The sequence below is a fragment of the Schistocerca americana genome, chromosome X (assembly GCF_021461395.2).
Source record: "Schistocerca americana isolate TAMUIC-IGC-003095 chromosome X, iqSchAmer2.1, whole genome shotgun sequence".
NCBI classification, from domain to species: domain Eukaryota; kingdom Metazoa; phylum Arthropoda; class Insecta; order Orthoptera; family Acrididae; genus Schistocerca; species Schistocerca americana.
This window is the reverse complement of record NC_060130.1, coordinates 443,599,220-443,618,471: the sequence shown is the minus strand read 5'-3', so window position 1 is coordinate 443,618,471 and position 19,252 is coordinate 443,599,220. Positions and strand designations below refer to the sequence as shown.

General features: G+C 44.5%; 1 protein-coding gene across 1 annotated transcript in view; it reads right to left on the bottom strand.

Moving 5' to 3' along the window:
- Positions 1-9,709, bottom strand: part of LOC124554982 (phosphatidylinositol 3-kinase regulatory subunit alpha) — a 40,276-nt gene extending 30,567 nt beyond the window's left edge. Inside the window, exons 1-2 of the mRNA XM_047128721.1 lie at positions 9,036-9,709; positions 6,166-6,300 (exon numbers count right to left, since the gene is read on the bottom strand). Of these exons, the coding sequence (XP_046984677.1) occupies positions 6,166-6,300; positions 9,036-9,620 (720 nt within the window). The 5' untranslated portion in view covers positions 9,621-9,709. The remainder of the gene's footprint in view (positions 1-6,165; positions 6,301-9,035) is intronic.
- Positions 9,710-19,252: the final 9,543 nt, after the last annotated feature.

Genomic DNA, 19,252 nt, shown 5'->3' with positions numbered 1-19,252 from the left:
TCCCAGTGATCAGACAGTCATTTGCAAATTGTGGAGGTCCATCAGGAAGCACTGTATCAATTCAATTGCGCCGATAAGGATTTCCCATAAAAAGAGTGTTTGCTCTCCCATGGTCAGCATCCGTAGTTGCCTACCCTTCATTACAACCAGATCGCCTTCTTTTTTCAGTCAACAAATTTTCCGTACGATTTATGCAGATAACATTACTTACAGCCTCTGTCTTACGCAAAATGTTTCCAGCTTGGAAGCCTGCTTGAATGTGAGGCGCTGTTTGTGTCTAGTCGCTACTTTCCACGTCACGTCCCATCAGGCGAGCGCAGAAAGTATGCACACGTGTCGGAAGTAGAGGGGTGCGCTCGCACGCAACCATTTACACACTAGATAGATGACACGCCACCGTGTATACAAAGAGCTTGACAGTGTTTGAAACGCTTATTACGCTGAAGCCACTTCTACTCCCAGTATTGTTTTGCACTCGCCAATATACAGCGTTCCTCGAGCACAGTACTAAGGCTTAGAATGCCTGGGAAATAGCGATATGTCTGTTGGAAGTTGCATATGTGCCTTGTTAAATACGTTGGACATTTTTGGAACGTCATGCGCGATTGTATGTAATCATGGAACTGAAAACGGCAAATTTAGAATGGTACACTTTTCCAGATGCTATGAGGTTGCCTAAGCCATACAGCGCCTATCATTTACTGTGGAATAACACCTGTAGTATCACACAATTTTCACGAAAGAGCTGCTATTAAAAAATTAAAGACTTCGAAGCGAAAGGGAGCGACAGGATGAGATACACTACATTCTTGTACAATGTAGAACTACAGAACACTGATTCCATGGCAAAAACAGGAAAAAGCATTGGCGCAATTTTGTTATTTATCTTCAGCTATGACAGTTGTTCTAATAAGGCAAGTAAAAAAAAACATTTATGGACTAAAAGTTGTTTCTCAGTTTTCACGCAGTATCTGGATTATTCATTCAGGAGTTGGCCCTTCCCAAAGAGGTGAGCAAGAAAGGGTTACTCTGGCTTAGAACTCTGGTTTAGATACCCACCACTCAATTATTTGCCCCCACACGGCTAAGATCCGTCGCTTACCAATGTTTTAGTGCCTTTTAAGGTGTGAGGTATCATTTTACAATGGTAGTGCATCATCCTTTACATAGCTTGGCCAGACATCAATATATGCACCACATGACAATGACATCGACAGTTTTCAAGCAGATTTCTGCGGCTTAAATATGAAGCAGGCAAAAAATGACCCTGTCAATTATTATCTGATATGAAGTTGAGACATGGAGCGAGATGGGTCAGTAGTCGAGAAACTGAACTCTTAACAGTGACGAGTTGGGATGAAATCTTCGATCTGCCACGATAATTTAGGTTCAGCGTGGCGTAACTATCTCACGCCATGTGAACACCAGGAAGGTTTATGAAACTAGTCGCGCCATTCATACTCTTGATCGTAATGTTTTCAAGATCACTCAATTATGTCCTGAAACGGTTCTGGAAGCTAATAATTCGTTGGTCACTGATATCTCGACAATAATATGGACGAGTTACAGAACGGTGAGTTTGTTACGACGGGTAACTCTTATTGCGACTTAAGGTCCGAACGTCAGTATGGTATTTAAAAGTGGAGAATCACCTCAAGTTCAGACAGAATAGGTTGCACACAGTTCTATCCCCACATTCGCCAAAAAACAATCTCTTTGGGGGAAAACAGATGATCTTTTAAAGCGACACCCGGCATATTTTCTGACGACTTCATTTCGCGTTCTTCAGTATAAACGGTGGTGCAGTGGTTAGCACATGGATTCGCATTCGGGAGGGTGGTGGTTCAAATCCGCCTTCGGCCATCTGGAGTTAGATTTTCCGTGATTTCCCTAAATCGCTCCAGGTAAACACCGGGCCGGTTACTTTGAAAGGGCACGACCCGACCGATTACCTTCGTTTTTTCGACATTTCTAAATGCCCAAAATACCCACTGAACAGCAGTGAAACGTAATACACTAAACCTGCAATTGATATTGCAGAAAGTACTTTGCTCTCAGGAAATATGTAACTTACGAAAAGTGCAACAACTCGGCCCTTTACCGCGGAGGAAGAGAGAACGTCAGAACCCTCTTCAACATAGCGACTAGCATACATTCCCTTCTGACGCAGAAAGCTGAATGAGTTTTAGCGCCGTGTGCCCCGGCGGCTAAGTAAAAGCTACTTAAGGTCAACTAGCTACACCAATAACAAGTCGGGCGTTAGATTGTCTCAGAACGTTCTGAAGCGTAACTGAAGAGCATATTTCCCAGAGAGGCATTGTATGAAGATAGGTCTACATAACAGTCTGATAAATTTAACGGAATTCAACAGAATCTTTTTGGCCTCTGGTTCAGCACATAAATTATCACATTCAGTTTAGTTAGTATTACGACGGACGGACTTCTGTCCTCCTAATATAAAAGTTTTACACATAACAAGCTTGCAAATAGGAAAATTCGCGCTAAAAGAATTTTAATAACTTATTTCTGTAGGAAAAGAGAAGAATCTCTAGAGTGTCCTTTCATCCACGCACTTGCTTGCAACGTTCGTCTGATGATCTTATTTACAGACAGAAGTCAGCATTTGTTTTGTGGTTACCTTCTTTTTCGTTTTTCGTGCACAAATACCATTATAAACTACCACATATCGATTCTTTTCATAACCAAATTAGTTACAGCACAAAAATTTCCCTTTCAGTGTCTCTTCATAGTAACAGGACGACTACGTTTCATCTTTAGGTAGGTTTTCCATATTTAAGATCAGTATCATGAACACAATATAAAGACCTCCTACTCTTTTTCTTGTGCCTTTGTACGGCATCAGCACAGGGTTGCCATGGTTAACTGATACGGCACGGTTAATTAAAGGGGTGGCCGGATACCTTTTCTGTCGCCATCCCATACCGCCACCCCCCCCCTTCCTTCCCCCCCCCCTCCCCCAAGGAAGAATATGTGCACCCCTTTTCTCTGCATGCAGGGTTTTTCATGTGAAAATGAGCGAAAGTTTTATAAATGTTTGCGAAGTTTATAACTGAAGCGAAACTTAGGTACCAGCTCAGTATCCACCTTGTGGGATGTGGGAAACCGCCTAAAAACAGACATCCAGATTGGCCGGCACACCGACCCCCCATCGTCGATCCGCCAGGCGGACCTAACTGTCACGGAAGTGGCACTTTTTAACACGCACGGCTATCCGGACGTTTAACATAAAGGAAGACCTGCATGTAGCAAAATGACAGTGATGACCACAGCTATTTAAATGGCTACAAATTCAGTATGGCGGATAATTGGAGATGACATCATACTTAGCGGTAACTGAACTTAAAAAACTTGAAAAATCGGTCAGCTTTGTGGATCAACAGACGTGAAGCATACTTCTGGAAAATGGTAGACATATAACCGTTTCGACATTTGGGAAATCTTAAGGGCGCATCAGAGTGAAGCAGCTAGTCGCCTTCCAATTAACACGCCCCGTTGATAGTTGGGAGCCATGCAGGAATCAGAACGCGACGAACTATGACACTGAGCAACTAGTTTAGGCAGTTGACACAAGGCGGTCAGTATTAATATGAATTAATCAGTGTCAGAGCCTTACATCAAATATTTTTTCGTGTTTGGTTTGGTGTAGCCGTCAACGCTTGGCTATTCCGTGCACGCTGCTTCATATCTGAATAATTACTGCAACCGACATCCATTTGAGAACGTTCTTACTGTACTCTCATTCTTTGCTCGCCATCTACGATTTTAATGCCGCCCCCCCCCCCCTGCCACTACGAAACTGATAATTCCTTGAATCCTCAGGGACATATCAAATGGCATATTTTTATGATAAAAAGAATCTTCACACTGGAAACATGATATGCGACTTATACAGATATAATTAGTACCGAAGATACGAAAATGGCAAGTGTTTACATAGGAAAACATTACAATAATTACACTATATAAAACGGGGTAAACTAAATTTTTACATTTACCCCTGTTTTACGAAATGAATAATCGCAATTTTTCATAGGTAATCACTTTCTCATTTTTGAATCTTCTGTACAAATTATATCTGTGAAAGTCGCGCATCGTGTTTACCTGTGTTTGCGACATTTAAATGTTCAGATGGCTCTGACCACAATGGGACTTAACATCTGAGTTCATCAGTCCCCTAGAACTTAATACTACTTAAACCTAACTAACCTAAGGACAGCACACACATCCATGCCTGAGGCAGGATTCGAACCTGCGACCGTAGCAGCAGCGCGGTTCCGGACTGAAGCGCCTACAAGCGCTCGGCCACAACGGACGGCTGCGACATTCAGCTGTCACCTGAAGATAGCCCGAGAAGCCGAAAACCGGCGCGTGACCAAAGAAATATAACTTTGCAAAACGTTAGGAAGTGTTTTCATTCCTAATATTATCATCATATTCTGCCAAGCACCGACGGAAAATTCAGTTAATATTAAAAGAATCTTCGTTTACAGTCAAGTAAACGTCAGAACATCAATACGAGTTACAAAATGATTTACACAAGATATCTGCATGGTACGAAAAGTGGCCATCGACCGAGAACAACAAAAAGTGCGAAGTCCTTCAATTAGCATTAAAAATTCCGTTAAATTTCAGTCACACGATAGATCATACAAAGTTACAGGTTATCGATTCAAATAAATACCAGGAATACAATTACGAACAGCTTCAAGTGGAATGATCATACAGAGTACGTTTTACTGGCAGAACACTTAGCATATGCAACACAGTTACTAGAGAGCGTGTCAACAATATGCACTTGTCCAACCTCTTCTGGGATCTTTACCACATAGGATTGACGGAGGACACTGAAAAAAATTCAAAGAATGACAGCTCGTTTTGTGTTATCGCGAAATACAGGAGTGTGTCATGGATACGATGCACGAGCTGGGGTGACAATCATTAAAACAAAGGTCCTTTTGCAGGCCGGAGTGGCCGTGCGGTTCTAGGCGCTACAGTCTGGAGCCGAGAACCGCTACGGTCGCAGGTTCGAATCCTGCCTCGGGCATGGATGTGTGTGATGTCCTTAAGTTGGTTAGGTTTAATTAGTTCTAAGTTCTAGGCAACTGATGACCTCAGAAGTTAGGTCGCATAGTTAAAAAACGAAAAAAGGTTCTTTTCGTCGCGGCGATATCTTTTCACGAATTTTCAATGAAAAAATTTCTCCCCCGAATGTGAAAACATTTTTTAGACTCCTACGTACTTGGGGAGAAACGACCGTCGTGATAAAATAAAGCAGAACTTTCACGGGAAGCTATAGGTGTTCGTTTTTCCCACGGGCCATTCCCGAGTGGAACAACCGAGAAATAGTCAAACTGGCTCTATGAACCCACTGCTAAACATTGCAAGAGAGCAGCTTATTGAAAATGAGTTTTCAGTACAGATGCCCGATAAATGCATGGACAGTACAAGTACAACGCGACACTACAGGCTCTATAAGTATATGGGGCAGAAAAAGGCTATGTACAGAACGGGAACTGGACACTACTCAGATACGCAACAGTAATTATATTGTGATGTTTTCGAAACTATATTCTACACATGGCCCTGTAGCTAACGTAGGACTAGTTAAATTTTACTTCCATTGCTGTTTTTATTGCAAACCTGAGAAATGGGTGTCTTCCGGTAGGAGTCCTGTATTTCAACGCAAATGCAAAATCTAACAATGGAACGTAGAGCGCTTTCTTAATAATAAACATGACAAGTATTACGTACAGCTCTCCTGGTGACTGGTTACAGAAAGCGTCAGCATACACTGGGAAATCTTACGAAAAGCATTTGCCCCATCACTGTTTATAAGATGAAGCTGTGACATGGTAAGAGCAGGAGGGGGATAAAATAACAATAGAATTAAGGAAAACTGAAAAATATTCAAAACATGAAGACCAAAACAAAATCATTCTATATGGATTGCTAATTTCCTATTATATGCAGTCGCGGGTTTACTGGCATCTGATGTTACGTACGTAGTTTGTTCGTTGTGGAAATTTATGCTTTCTATTTAATTCTGAAAATGTCGCCAGCACAGCTAGAATCAATTTTCTTCTCATTATCATTGGGTCCTAAAAAATCATGTACAATCATAAATAAAATTTACCGTATACTTACCATCAGCTTCTCGCGATCCAAGAGAATGAGATCAGAGCCTTTGATATCTTTCGATTTGAACACGCCGGCATAGCGGTACAAATTGAGAGCTGCCATCCACTCCACAACATTGGCGGACGTCCATTCGCTGATGGGCTGTAAAAATTGAGAAAGAAAGAGTCTGAAGAAAGTCTTTATTGGGTTTTAGGTCGAAGGCTCGTGAGGACGGGTTAATACGATATTCATAAAATGTTACTCGGCATTAATGTATAGCAAACCAGGGAGTGGCCCGGCAACAACTCACAGCCGCTGGTGGCCGCCTGTCTGTGATTGGCCCGCTGTCTGCCAATGGCAGCAGACTGCCTTTGAGCTGCGGCATAGCTGAACCCTGTTGCCACATACATGCAAAGCTTTGACCTCAAAGTGGAACACAGCCATGCTTCGAGCATTCAAAATACGGGCAATTCCGATTTTTGTAACGTTTACCATACAGTGTAGGCACACTTGCCCCATTTATTTCCTTTTCAACAACACGGAGAGAAAACACTAAATCGTGAACTAGGGAATCTGTTTCCCAGCAGACGAGAATTGCAGCAGAAAATAAGGCGGGGATCCCAGTAACGCCCCTTCGTAAATTGTTTGGTTAGCGTCAATTCTTACAGTTTGAGATGGACGTGCGTAAACCTTTCCACTAATAGGTGGTTACTGTGACGATGAGGTATTAGCTTTAAGTAACAAATTTTAATCTGAAATCAAAGCCTAATCAGCATCAATTACGAAAATTAATAATATACAATGAAATGATTTCAAGTCCGTAACGCGCTCGTCTTTGTCATCGATCAACAATACGCATGTTTTCTGTATGATTCGCAGTAAAAGTAGCATGTAAGTTTGTGCCTAAACAAGATTTCCACAGGCACAAACCGCATCACAGACTACACGAAATCTTAACAGGTGTGACTATACAAAATACAAGGTATGTAAATGGGACAAGTATTTCATGAAATGTATGTCCCATTTTTATTTCGTTCACGAAATACACAAAACTCAACTTTCACTTTAAGGTCGGATCCCTGATGAAAGAAGATTGCAAAAGAACAAAATACTTTCGCACTTCCAGTAAGATGACAATTTATTAACATCGTGGCACATTACTGAACAGTTTAACCATTTTGTTACTAATGCTGTCGCGTTTTACATAGCTTCCATTTAGCGGACACAGTGACAAGAATAGGTAATTAAAACGGCGATTTAATGTTAATACATAGTTGAATTATGTAGAATGGAATTTTGCGCGAGTAAATGTGTAGATAAGGCTATTTCTGTTGGCACTGTCAGGTGTCACACACACTGATCATTGGGGAATAGGGAAAAGGGGGGAGAGGGGGCTATTACAGTCACGAGGGAGTTTGATATACTATCTAAGATCAGCGGTGAACACAGTACGCTGTAATCAAGGGAACGTACTTGGCTGACACAAACTTACTTTCACGAGAATCAATGATTTTGTGGAGGGCCAATAGGAAGCAGTATACTCTAAAGTTCCTTAATCACACTATGCTGCACTTCATTTTCCATGAACTGAATAATAAAAAAAAAAAGAACAGGGGGACGAGAGGTCCCGCATTAGCAAACAAAAAAGTAACACATACAGACTTAGAATTACGACAGGCTGTCGAGAATGACAATATCAGTCTACCTGACAGAGCTGGCGAGACATGAAAAAGTTTTTTTTCCGTTATTTCATAAGATATAAATAACGAGGCCTTTGTACCTATGCAGCGCACAGTTTCTCCTGTGGCGGCAGAGCTGATAAACTGATATTTTAGCATAATGAATAACAAAGTCGTGTACTGCACAGCATTTGACTACATCAAAATGAATTTTCCCGTATCAGAAATGTCAAGTTGACTTTTTGTACCCGGCGTACTAAGGAAAATGTCATTCGACAGTGAAGAGTGACATCGAATATCTATTTTAAATGGCACAAAACAAAATAACAGCAAAATGCGACATACCTGCACCGGATTGTTAAACGGCAGAAGGAGCAATCCTTGAATCTTCGGCATTGAACAGTGGCACTGACCTTACGCAAATTTCTTGCCGTCAAGGCGATTCTCCACTCTGTGGCATACCGAACGATGTATGCAATTACGGCACTATAACAAGAAACTTAATTTTCGCAAAGAAAGTTAGCCTAAAACAATAGGCTATAGGCCTGAAACGCATTTGGGCAAAAATACGTAAATTACAATTCGGAGTATTTATTAACCCTTCACAGCGATAAGAAAATTGTTTTCACATTCCGCTCTCCATAGACGATCCGTTCTTTCGGACACCGCAATTGCCGCGTTATAGAACAAGTGGCGGAGGGTAAACTCCAAAATGAAAAAGTGAATATTCTACGAGTATTTTCCAGGACAACATATACTATGGAAAACGTATGAAACCTTCACAGAATGGGACTCTCAACAATGTTTCTGTAACAATCCACACAATGAATCAATAAATCAAGCACATCGTAAATAAACCATGGAGCGGAAAACAGATCACTGAACGGCAGATTTAATTATACAAATGACAAGCTATTTCCATTAAGGTATAACAATGGAGGGGACTCCCTACTACCTAAACCACCATGGACCAAACAGTATTATCCGGCGGTACTCGGTACAAATAAAACACAAACTACAACATAAAGTGCGCATGACATACGACAGCCTAGACAAACTATTTATTTTAATCGTGTTTAATTGTAACTACCAATTTATATATTTCAATTACGCAATCATTAAGCATGCACAGCAGGTCGTGGGCCGTCTTAATATAATTTCCACGTTCTACCGTGCGAAGCTGTCAGCACAAAATAAGGTTAATAGAGAAACTTTTACCTTCTCCTTGTGATGGGTGATGGGCGGCAAGATCTCGTTGTTTCGTTGGCACACATGGTTGCTGGCGAAGCGCAGGCATACGTTGTGGAAGCAGGCGTGGCAATCTGTGGCAGAGAGCGACACACACATGCAGCAGCATGACAGGTGGCACGAGCAGACGAGTGTGTGCAGCGACGTCGTCCTAGCCACTGCCGCCGCCGGAACGGGCGCCGGCGCCGACGCCTGAGTGAAGCTCAGCGAACGCGGCCGGAACATGTAGTTGTCCGCGTCCACGTTCAGTGGCATCGGCGGCGCCGACGCTACCGCGCCGGCAGTACTTGGCATTTTGCTATCGTACGACTTGGTGTCACTGTCAGAGTCAATGTTGGCAGTTTCGTCCACGTTCGGCTTAAAGTAGGAGGGACCCTCCTCGTTGACACCATCGTCGTTATCGTCGTCAGAATGGAGTGGTATGTTGGACTTGTGCAGCCGCGAACGTCTCAAGGCTGGCTGTTGCACCGAGACAACGTCTTCTTCTTCGTCATTGTCAGAACTGAGTGCATTGGACGAAGGTACGCTAGACTCTACTAGCAGCGTGCGCCTCATGACTCGCTGGTGCACGGAGACTGCGACAGCGCATGCGGCGCGCCTGGGACGCGGCCAGTGCGGCGTACACGCACGTCGCCGGCTTCACTCGCACTGGCAAGGTAGTCGCGAGGCCGCTACCTCCCCCTCCTCTCGACCCCCCCCCACCCCCCCCCCCCCACACCCGACAAGCGAGCCGCTCCACAGAGCATGCGCGCCAGCACGCAGCGCGCCGAGCGGCACAATTATTGGCACGACCTTCGCCACATACAGAACAAAGCCTGCCGGCTGCTGGGCAACGCCGTGGCGCACGTACTCACATTTAGCACAGCCAACGTTTTCTAGATTATTTTTGCCTCTCGTCCAAGTAAACCCTTCTTCCCCCTCCCTTCATTCCTGCAACTGCTGTTAAGGTAGACCACGACAGAACCCAATTTGCTGACTATCAATGAGCAGTGTTAACGTTACATTCTGGGTTGTGGAGACCCCATAGTGTGTGTATTACTGCATATCCAGTTGGTGATGTTATGACTGTTCTTAAATACTTTCTCTAATCTAGAATAGTTTGCGTATTAATAGTGCAAGGGGGACAAAGACAAAGCATGATCAGTCGCATATTAATTCTTGTACAGGTTAAGTGCCTTCTTTAGCAACGGCAATAAATGTCTTATTAAGACCAGACGCGTTTCGCTTTATTTTAAAACATCTTCATTAGTCAGGTTCTTTTGTGGTTTATTGTATTCTTCTTCGTTTTCCACATGTATGCGTTCAATTTTTGCACACAGCACTTTCACTGCACATTCACATTCTGCATGGGGAAGTATCACTGTCCTCTACAAAAACTCGAGCACACATGTGGAAGACGAAGAACAACGCAATAAACAAAAAAACCTAATCACTGAAGATGCTCTAAAATAAAGCGTAACGCGTATGATGTTAATAAGATTTATTCGGCTGCTAAAGACAATTGGCCTACACAACTAGTATGCGCGCAACTGAGAAAAAAAGAGGCCGAAAAACAAAGAAGATAACACGTATATCACTTATCTTGAATCAAGGGGAGGTGCCATCCTCTACCTCCACTCTGAAAAACTGAGCCTCACCTATGAAATGATATTGCTGGAGCATTAGCGAACGGCTGCAAAATATTATTCGCATAATCTCTACCTTTTTTGTGTCGCCAATCAACCGTCAAAGGTTCGTTAACTTTCCCTTTTGTAACGAGATGGGGTTTATATAAGTTAACCATTCAGAATATTGTCTACCTAGACGTTTTACATGACGTGTAGAAAGTGTATAACGTCTCTACGAGTTAATCAGTTTATTATGACAACTATCACCATGCAATGACAACACCGAATGTGGAGTATGCAGCCAAAAATGTAACCCATCTTCATCACAATGGAATACTGATTCACCAATGTAATCAGTTGCCCTTGTGAGGCCAATTGAGGACTTGACAAAGTAGCGGCTCCGGTCACGACAACTGACAACCGGCCGGGAGAGCGTTGTGCTCACCACGTGCCCCTCCATATCCGCCTATCTGTGAGGATGACACGGTGGTCAGTCAGTACCGCTGGGCCTTCCGAGGCCTTCTCCGACGCAGAGATATAATCAATTACAGATGATTAAATTCAAGGGCGGCAATGAACTTAAGTCGCTGAAAATGAACTATGAAATGAGCACATACAAGGCTCTATCGAAATGAGTTACTAAAGATACTGAAGAGCCATTCCTTATAATGCTGTTCCCTCGTAAATCAGCAGAAAACATTTTTCTACACTTTCATTAAAACTACAGAATAGCTTTTTTCCCCTGTATCATCGTTTGTTTTAAGGTAACGTATCATGCGTTTTCCCGTCACAAAAGGCTCATTATTAGTTCCACACATGTTCCTACAGCAGCGTGACACCGAAGGCATTATAGAATACTGACAAGCTAGAACCGCAAAATCATCACAGACTGACTTTTGGGACTCATTTGGGATTTATACGTTTCATAATATTTCAGTTTCAGATTTTTTCCTTATATCCACATCGTAAAAAATACTAAAACATTTGTAGACACTACCTAGTGTATAAACATAAGCAGGAAATCCACAGATCGGTTATATTTGAATTTTTTTATTGCTATCTTCACACAGGTTTGAGAAGAAGGCAGAAAAGTATATATACTTATTAAGTTGCCAACTTGGTAAGCTTGTATTCACAAGTTTAGTTTATTTTTCCTTTTCTTGAACAGATACAGGCTGCCGAGACAAATGCAACACCCTTAAGGATAAGATCATTTTATTGGAAAGTGAGGAGTATATGGTAAATTCAGACAAAATGAAACACACACTTCACTTCACAGTAAAGGGTGCCCAAACAGTAGCATCAATACACAGTGTACCCTCCTCTGGCGACAACGGTGGCGTGTATTCTCGCATGCAAATGATCATAAAGGTGCAGACTGGTATCCAGCAACTGTTTGTCACAAGCGTCTTGCGTCTTTTGTTACAATTCGGCAATGGTTCTTGCAGGCCCTGGAGAAAGACTAAGCTTCCGCTTCATCATGTCTCATACGCGTTCAATTGGCGAGAGATCTGGTGATCTTGCTGGCCACACCAGAAGAGCACGTTGCGTCGCAGCGGCCGTATGTGGACGTGTACTGTCCTGCTGAAAAAGCATCTCTCTTCCTGTGGAAGAAATGGCAGTAGCACGGGGGTAACAGCCTATGCTATGCAGCGAGCGACACATACTTTTACCTCGCAGAAACACCGAATGAGATCGCAAGTTGTAACTGATGGCCCTTCAAACCATGACGTCTGTGATGGGACCTGTGTGTTGTGGACGAATGCACTTTGGAATAGGCAGCTCACGAGGTCTACGCCATATACATGCAAGTCGATCACTCGCATAAATACAGAACATACTCTCATCACTGAGGACAAGAGCACCATTCCACTCTCCGGTCAACTCTTTCACTACGCCACGGTAGCCATGCTTGGTGGCATTGTGGTATCCAGAGGTAGGTTGGCCAAAGACAAGTAATCTTATCCTACTGCAAGCAGACGATTCCCAATGGTCCCTTATGTCGCACCAGATGCAGCCTAACGTGTCCCCGGAATTCGCTCCTGGACGACGTTCAGTCGGCCACCGCTGCTCGCAAACTCGTGGATCTTGACGCGCGTCTGCACTACGAGGACGTCCAGAGCCTGGCCAACGGGTGTGCGAATATTCCACAGACCACTGTTGAACGCAACGACACACTACCGATACACTGTGCCCAGCACGTGCAGCAATCTGTCGATACGACCATCCAGTTTCCCGCAATCTTTCGGTGCGACCCTGTTCAAACGACTGAAGCTGTCCACCTGGAGTACGCACTGGAAGGGTGGTCATGGTTATACCGTAGAATGAATGTTGCAAACACTATTCACCTCTAAACTCAGCACATTTACTGGCTGCAGAGTCAAAACAGAGGGTGCACGGACAGGCCTCTTGAGCGCCGTCTGATCGCCGATAACCGCAACAAATGAATCACTAACACTACAACTCTTCTGTTTGCCTCTGAACGCAGTCCTTGAGGGTTTGCATTTTTTTTTCCAGTCGTACATACCCACGGATTGTATGTGAGTCCTAATGCGGTCATTTGTGTATGTCTGCGGTTACAATTCCTTAGGTAACATTTCTATGTCACAGTGGTCGCAGTTCTGATTTCACACTTTCTTCCTCATTCTCTGTATTTGATACATAAACCGTGGTAATTTTTGGCTAGTCTTCACCACAAAAAAAAATAGCAGGCAACAAGCGAAAGGGAGTGAATCCCCGCCTTATTGTGATATCATTTGTAGTTCGAAATATGTTCATAATTGATATCTTACTATGTTGAAGTGATCTTTTATGTACATAATTATGTTTAGTATCCGCTCCTTTGACAATGATTGTCCCCTACTACGTTTCACTGGAGACAGGATTTGTGGCTCCCTGTCAGACAATGATGATGGACTACATAGTTCAAATACGTTTCAATATCATTCTCACTTTTTAAGCACATATTGTCGTCATTGTACTCCTCGCGTACACTGTCCGCACATTCGAGCGTATACGACACCACACAGTTTACTGACTCATCTTACAGGAACGCTAATATTTAATCTGCCATTTCTTTCTCACTCAGCAAAATTCCTTGCGTTCCTTTCTGACGAAATGTCAACTTAGGCAACCGTTGTTGCTTTGTTTATAGTTGTAATTGCTCTGCTTTGAGTTGGGGTTGGGTTGTTTGGGGAAAAGAGACCAAACAGCGAGGTCATCGGTCTCATCGGATTAGGGAAGGATGGAGAAGGAAGTCGGCCGTGCCCTTTCAAAGGAACCATCCCGGCATTTGCCTGCAGCGTTTTAGGGAAATCACGGAAAACCTAAATCAGGATGGCCGGACGCGGGATTGAACCGTCGTCCTCCCGAATGCGAGCCCAGTGTGCTAACCACTGCGCCACCTCGCCCGGTGCTTTTGAATCAACACCGCTAGCTAGCACTGTAGCTACACTCCTGGAAACTGGAATAAGAACACCGTGAATTCATTGTCCCAGGAAGGGGAAACCTTATTGACACATTCCTGGGGTCAGATACATCACATGATCACACTGACAGAACCACAGGCACATAGACACAGGCAACAGAGCATGCACAATGTCGGCACTAGTACAGTGTATATTCACCTTTCGCAGCAATGCAGGCTGCTATTCTCCCATGGAGACGATCGTAGAGATGCTGGATGTAGTCCTGTGGAACGGCTTGCCATGCCATTTCCACCTGGCGCCTCAGTTGGACCAGCGTTCGTGCTGGACGTGCAGACCGCGTGAGACGGCGCTTCATCCAGTCCCAAACATGCTCAATGGGGGACAGATCCGGAGATCTTGCTGGCCAGGGTAGTTGACTTACACCTTCTAGAGCACGTTGGGTGGCACGGGATACATGCGGACGTGCATTGTCCTGTTGGAACAGCAAGTTCCCTTGCCGGTCTAGGAATGGTAGAACGATGGGTTCGATGACGGTTTGGATGTACCGTGCACTATTCAGTGTCCCCTCGACGATCACCAGTGGTGTACGGCCAGTGTAGGAGATCGCTCCCCACACCATGATGCCGGGTGTTGGCCCTGTGTGCCTCGGTCGTATGCAGTCCTGATTGTGGCGCTCACCTGCACGGCGCCAAACACGCATACGACCATCATTGGCACCAAGGCAGAAGCGACTCTCATCGCTGAAGACGACACGTCTCCATTCGTCCCTCCATTCACGCCTGTCGCGACACCACTGGAGGCGGGCTGCACGATGTTGGGGCGGGAGCGGAAGACGGCCTAACGGTGTGCGGGACCGTAGCCCAGCTTCATGGAGACGGTTGCGAATGGTCCTCGCCGATACCCCAGGAGCAACTGTGTCCCTAATTTGCTGGGAAGTGGCGGTGCGGTCCCCTACGGCACTGCGTAGGATCCTACGGTCTTGGCGTGCATCCGTGCGTCGCTGCGGTCCGGTCCCAGGTCGACGGGCACGTGCACCTTCCGCCGACCACTGGCGACAACATCGATGTACTGTGGAGACCTCACGCCCCACGTGTTGAGCAATTCGGCGGTACGTCCACCCGGCCTCCCGCATGCCCACTATACGCCCTCGCTCAAAGTCCGTCAACTGCACATACGGTTCACGTCCACGCTGTCGCGGCATGCTACCAGTGTTAAAGACTGCGATGGAGCTCCGTATGCCACGGCAAACTGGCTGACACTGACGGCGGCGGTGCACAAATGCTGCGCAGCTAGCGCCATTCGACGGCCAACACCGCGGTTCCTGGTGTGTCCACTGTGCCGTGCGTGTGATCATTGCTTGTACAGCCCTCTCGCAGTGTCCGGAGCAAGTATGGTGGGTCTGACACACCGGTGTCAATGTGTTTTTTTTTCCATTTCCAGGAGTGTATGTTCTGAGTTACTCGTCGACTAAGCAGTTCAACTACGCTCCGTAGCGGCGTGCTGTGTTCACCATTGGATATCTCCAGTGCCGTCCCTCTGTTGCCATTAGTAGGCAATATTGTAGTTACATAGTAGGCAACATTTCTGGCGTCGAATGCCGTAAATATCATGGGCCTTTTGCGGCCTCACACTCAATGGGTTCCCTGTGTGGGTGCGATAAGTATCCACAATTTGTAATTTTTTTTTAAAATATTGGTGTTGATTTTTTGTTCTATACAAAAACAAATGTTAATCGTATTTCAATTTGCGCCACCTATGTGTGGAGTCTTACCTCTAGTTTTAGCACAATTAATGAATATACTTTAGTATTAACGATGCCGCTGTAATTTTACGTAAAACTAATACATTTTATTTTTTAAAAAATATTTGTGAAAAATGTAGTATACTGCTGACAATAAGAAAGAGGGCGGTATTAATACTGACGTCACATATCGAGGTTAGTTGCTGGAAATGTAAGCAGCAAGTTCAGTTTAACTGTTTGTTATTTTTAATAGTAGTGTGGTATCATGTACGATTTTACTTACGATGAGTCGTCATGGCTTGATTATAACTGGTATATAAACGTTCAAACTGCACGGTTGGCCGTGGGGCATGATAGGAGTTAGTACGCGCATGCGCATGGTTTGGTTTAGCGACGAAGCCCACTTTCATTTCGATGGGTTCGTCAATAAGCAAAAATGGAGCAATGGGGTACTGAAAATCCGCATTTCCGGATCGGGAAGTCTCTTCACCTGGAGGACTGAAAATCCGCATTTCGCGATCGAGAAGTCTCTTCACCCCAACAGGAGACTGTGTGGTGTGCAATGTGAAGTCACGGAATAATCGGAGCGATATTCCTTTATGGCACAGTGACAAACTAATGGTACGGTTTTGGAAGATGATTTCATCCCCATTATCCAAAGTAACCCTGATTTCGACAATATGTGGTTCATGCAAGACGGGACTCGCCCCCATCGAAGCAGGAGTGTGTTTGATGTCCTGAACGGGCACTTTGGGGACCGCATTCTGGCTCTGGGGTACACACATACCACTGGCATGGGCCTCGATTGGCCGTCATATTCTCCGCATCTGAAAACATGAGACTCCTTTTTGGGGCTACATTAAAGACAAGGTGTACAGCAATAACCCCAAAACCATTGCCGAGCTGAAAACAGCCATTCAGGAGGTCATTGACAGCATCGATGTTCCGACACTTCCGCGGCTCATGCAGAACTTCGCTATTCATCTACGCCATATCATCGCCAATGGTGGCAGGCATATCGAACATGGCATAACCTAAATCCGAATATCGGTAGTGACGTTTACAGGTGGAATAAAGTGTGTGCACGCCGTAGTTTGTAACTAATTTACGTTTTCTTGATATAGTTCAGTAATTGTCACCCTGTATTTTAATGCCTGATTCTCGTTATGGTCTTCCATTCTTGCAGCACTGAAGATAGCAACACAGTAGCTGAAATCGATCTGCAATAAATATTTTAAAATTTTACGACCGGTGTTGCCCTCCTTCCGGTCTTGGAACTAAGAAACGTTTTCTCGTAGGTATTAATAAGCTAATGGTTTTCGGACTTTAACTGTGTCCTGACGTTGGGGTCAGTTTTATAAAAACTAATCAGCTCAATTGCACTGGATAAGCGGTTTACTGCAGGCTTGTTCGTGGGCTCTCAGAAATGTTAACAGGTGTGATAAAGGAAGTACTGAACATGGTGTTCTAGAGTTCGAAAGGAGAAACGGAACATGAGGTAAACAGAAACCCACGAGAAATTAGCTAAAGCAATGATACGTCGCGTTAGGATTTTGTGGGTATAGAGGATGGGAGGGGGATGTACACTCCATACTTGAGCACTTACAAGGGAACCTCCCCATCGCACCACCCTCAGATTTAGTTATAAGTTGGCACAGTGGATAGGCCTTGAAAACTGAACACAGATCAATCGAGAAAACAGGAAGAAGTTGTGTGGAACTATGAAAAAAAATAAGCAAAATATACAAACTGAGTAGTCCATGCGCAAGATAGGCAACATTAAGGAGAACGTGACCCCAGGAGCGCCGTGGTCCCGTGGTTAGCATGAGCAGCTGCGGATCGTGAGGTCCTTGGTTCAAGTCTTCCTTCGAGTGAAAAGTTTAATTTTTTATTTTCAGACAATTATTATCTGTCCGTCCGTCCGTCCGTCCGATGCGAGGTAACTGCGCCATAGTATGGGGACGCTACACTTACACAAACATCGAAACTCACGACGTCAGTCGACTACAGCGCACGGAAGAGAGAGTATCCCTGCTAACGAGGCTCCCTGGCTGGCAGTTGACTGTTCGCTACTTTGGACGAGAGTGCATTAAATACGTGAGATGTATTCCGTGGGCAATATGAATCCAGCAAATGTAGCTCGCGACTTCAATAACAAGGTCAATGAATATTGAAGAGGCACGTCCTTTCGTCTACTAATCGCAAGGTTTTGCGGTGCGGTCGCAAAACAGACACTAAACTTATTTCAGAGACGTCAATGAACGAACGGACAGATAATAACTTTGCGAAAATAAAGAAAGTAAACTTTTCACTAAAGGGAAGACTTGAACCAAGGACCTCTCGGTCCGCAGCTGCTCACGCTAACCACGGGACCACGGCGCTCCTGAGCTTACGCTGTCCTTAATGTTGTCTATCTTGCGCATGGACTACTTAGTTTGTATATTTTGCTTAATTTTTTCATAGTTCCACACAACTTCTTCCTGTTTTTTCGATTGATCTGTGTCCAGTTTTTCAAGGCCTATCCACTGTGCCAACTTATAACTAAATCTGAGGGGGGTGCGATGGGGAGGTCCCCTTATTAGTAGCGTCAGTCTGTCTCAATTTTTTTTTAATTTTTGTTAGAACGTTTGTAATTATTGAGCGTGGAGGAGAAGAAGAAAGGTGACAATTGTTACTGATTACATTTTTAGGAATTATCATCATTCTGTTAACGTGGGGGCTGAGGCATCAGAAGTTCATGAGAACACACACTACATAACAAAAAAACGAGCGAATTGGGGGCAGTGGTTAGCAAGCTGGACTCGCATATGGGAGGACGATGGTTCAAACCCACGTTCGGGCATCCTGATTTAGGTTTTCCGTGATCTGCCTAAATCGCTTCATTTAAATTCCGGGATGGTTCCTGTGAAAGAGCACGGCCGCCTTCCGTCCTCATCCATCCAACCCTAATCCGATGGGACCGATGATCTCGCTGGTTGGGCCCAACCAACCAACCAACCAGACAATAAAAGTGAAGCACTCAGGAGGGAGGAGGAAACGAAATGGAACTTTACAGGTTGAAGGTATATGTGATGTTACTTCAGTGATTACAAAATCGAGCCAAGTTTACAAAGAATTTGGCAGTATGAGCCCACATCAGTATGACGTTGCGTCCGCTCTGGCCTTTTATGCATACATCCGTTGTATCCTTTCCTGCGGCAAGCTTGCCCGGACACTAGCACTGGGACGGTGTTGACGCCAGAGATGGTTCCACACATGTTCTATAGGAGACAGATCTGGGGATCTTTCTGGCCATGGGAATACCTCAATATCACGCACACGGTTCATACTGAGAAGCCATGAGTGAACGAGCATTGTTCTGTTGACAAATGGCTCCACTACACTATCGGAAGAGAGGTAGCATAAGGTCGA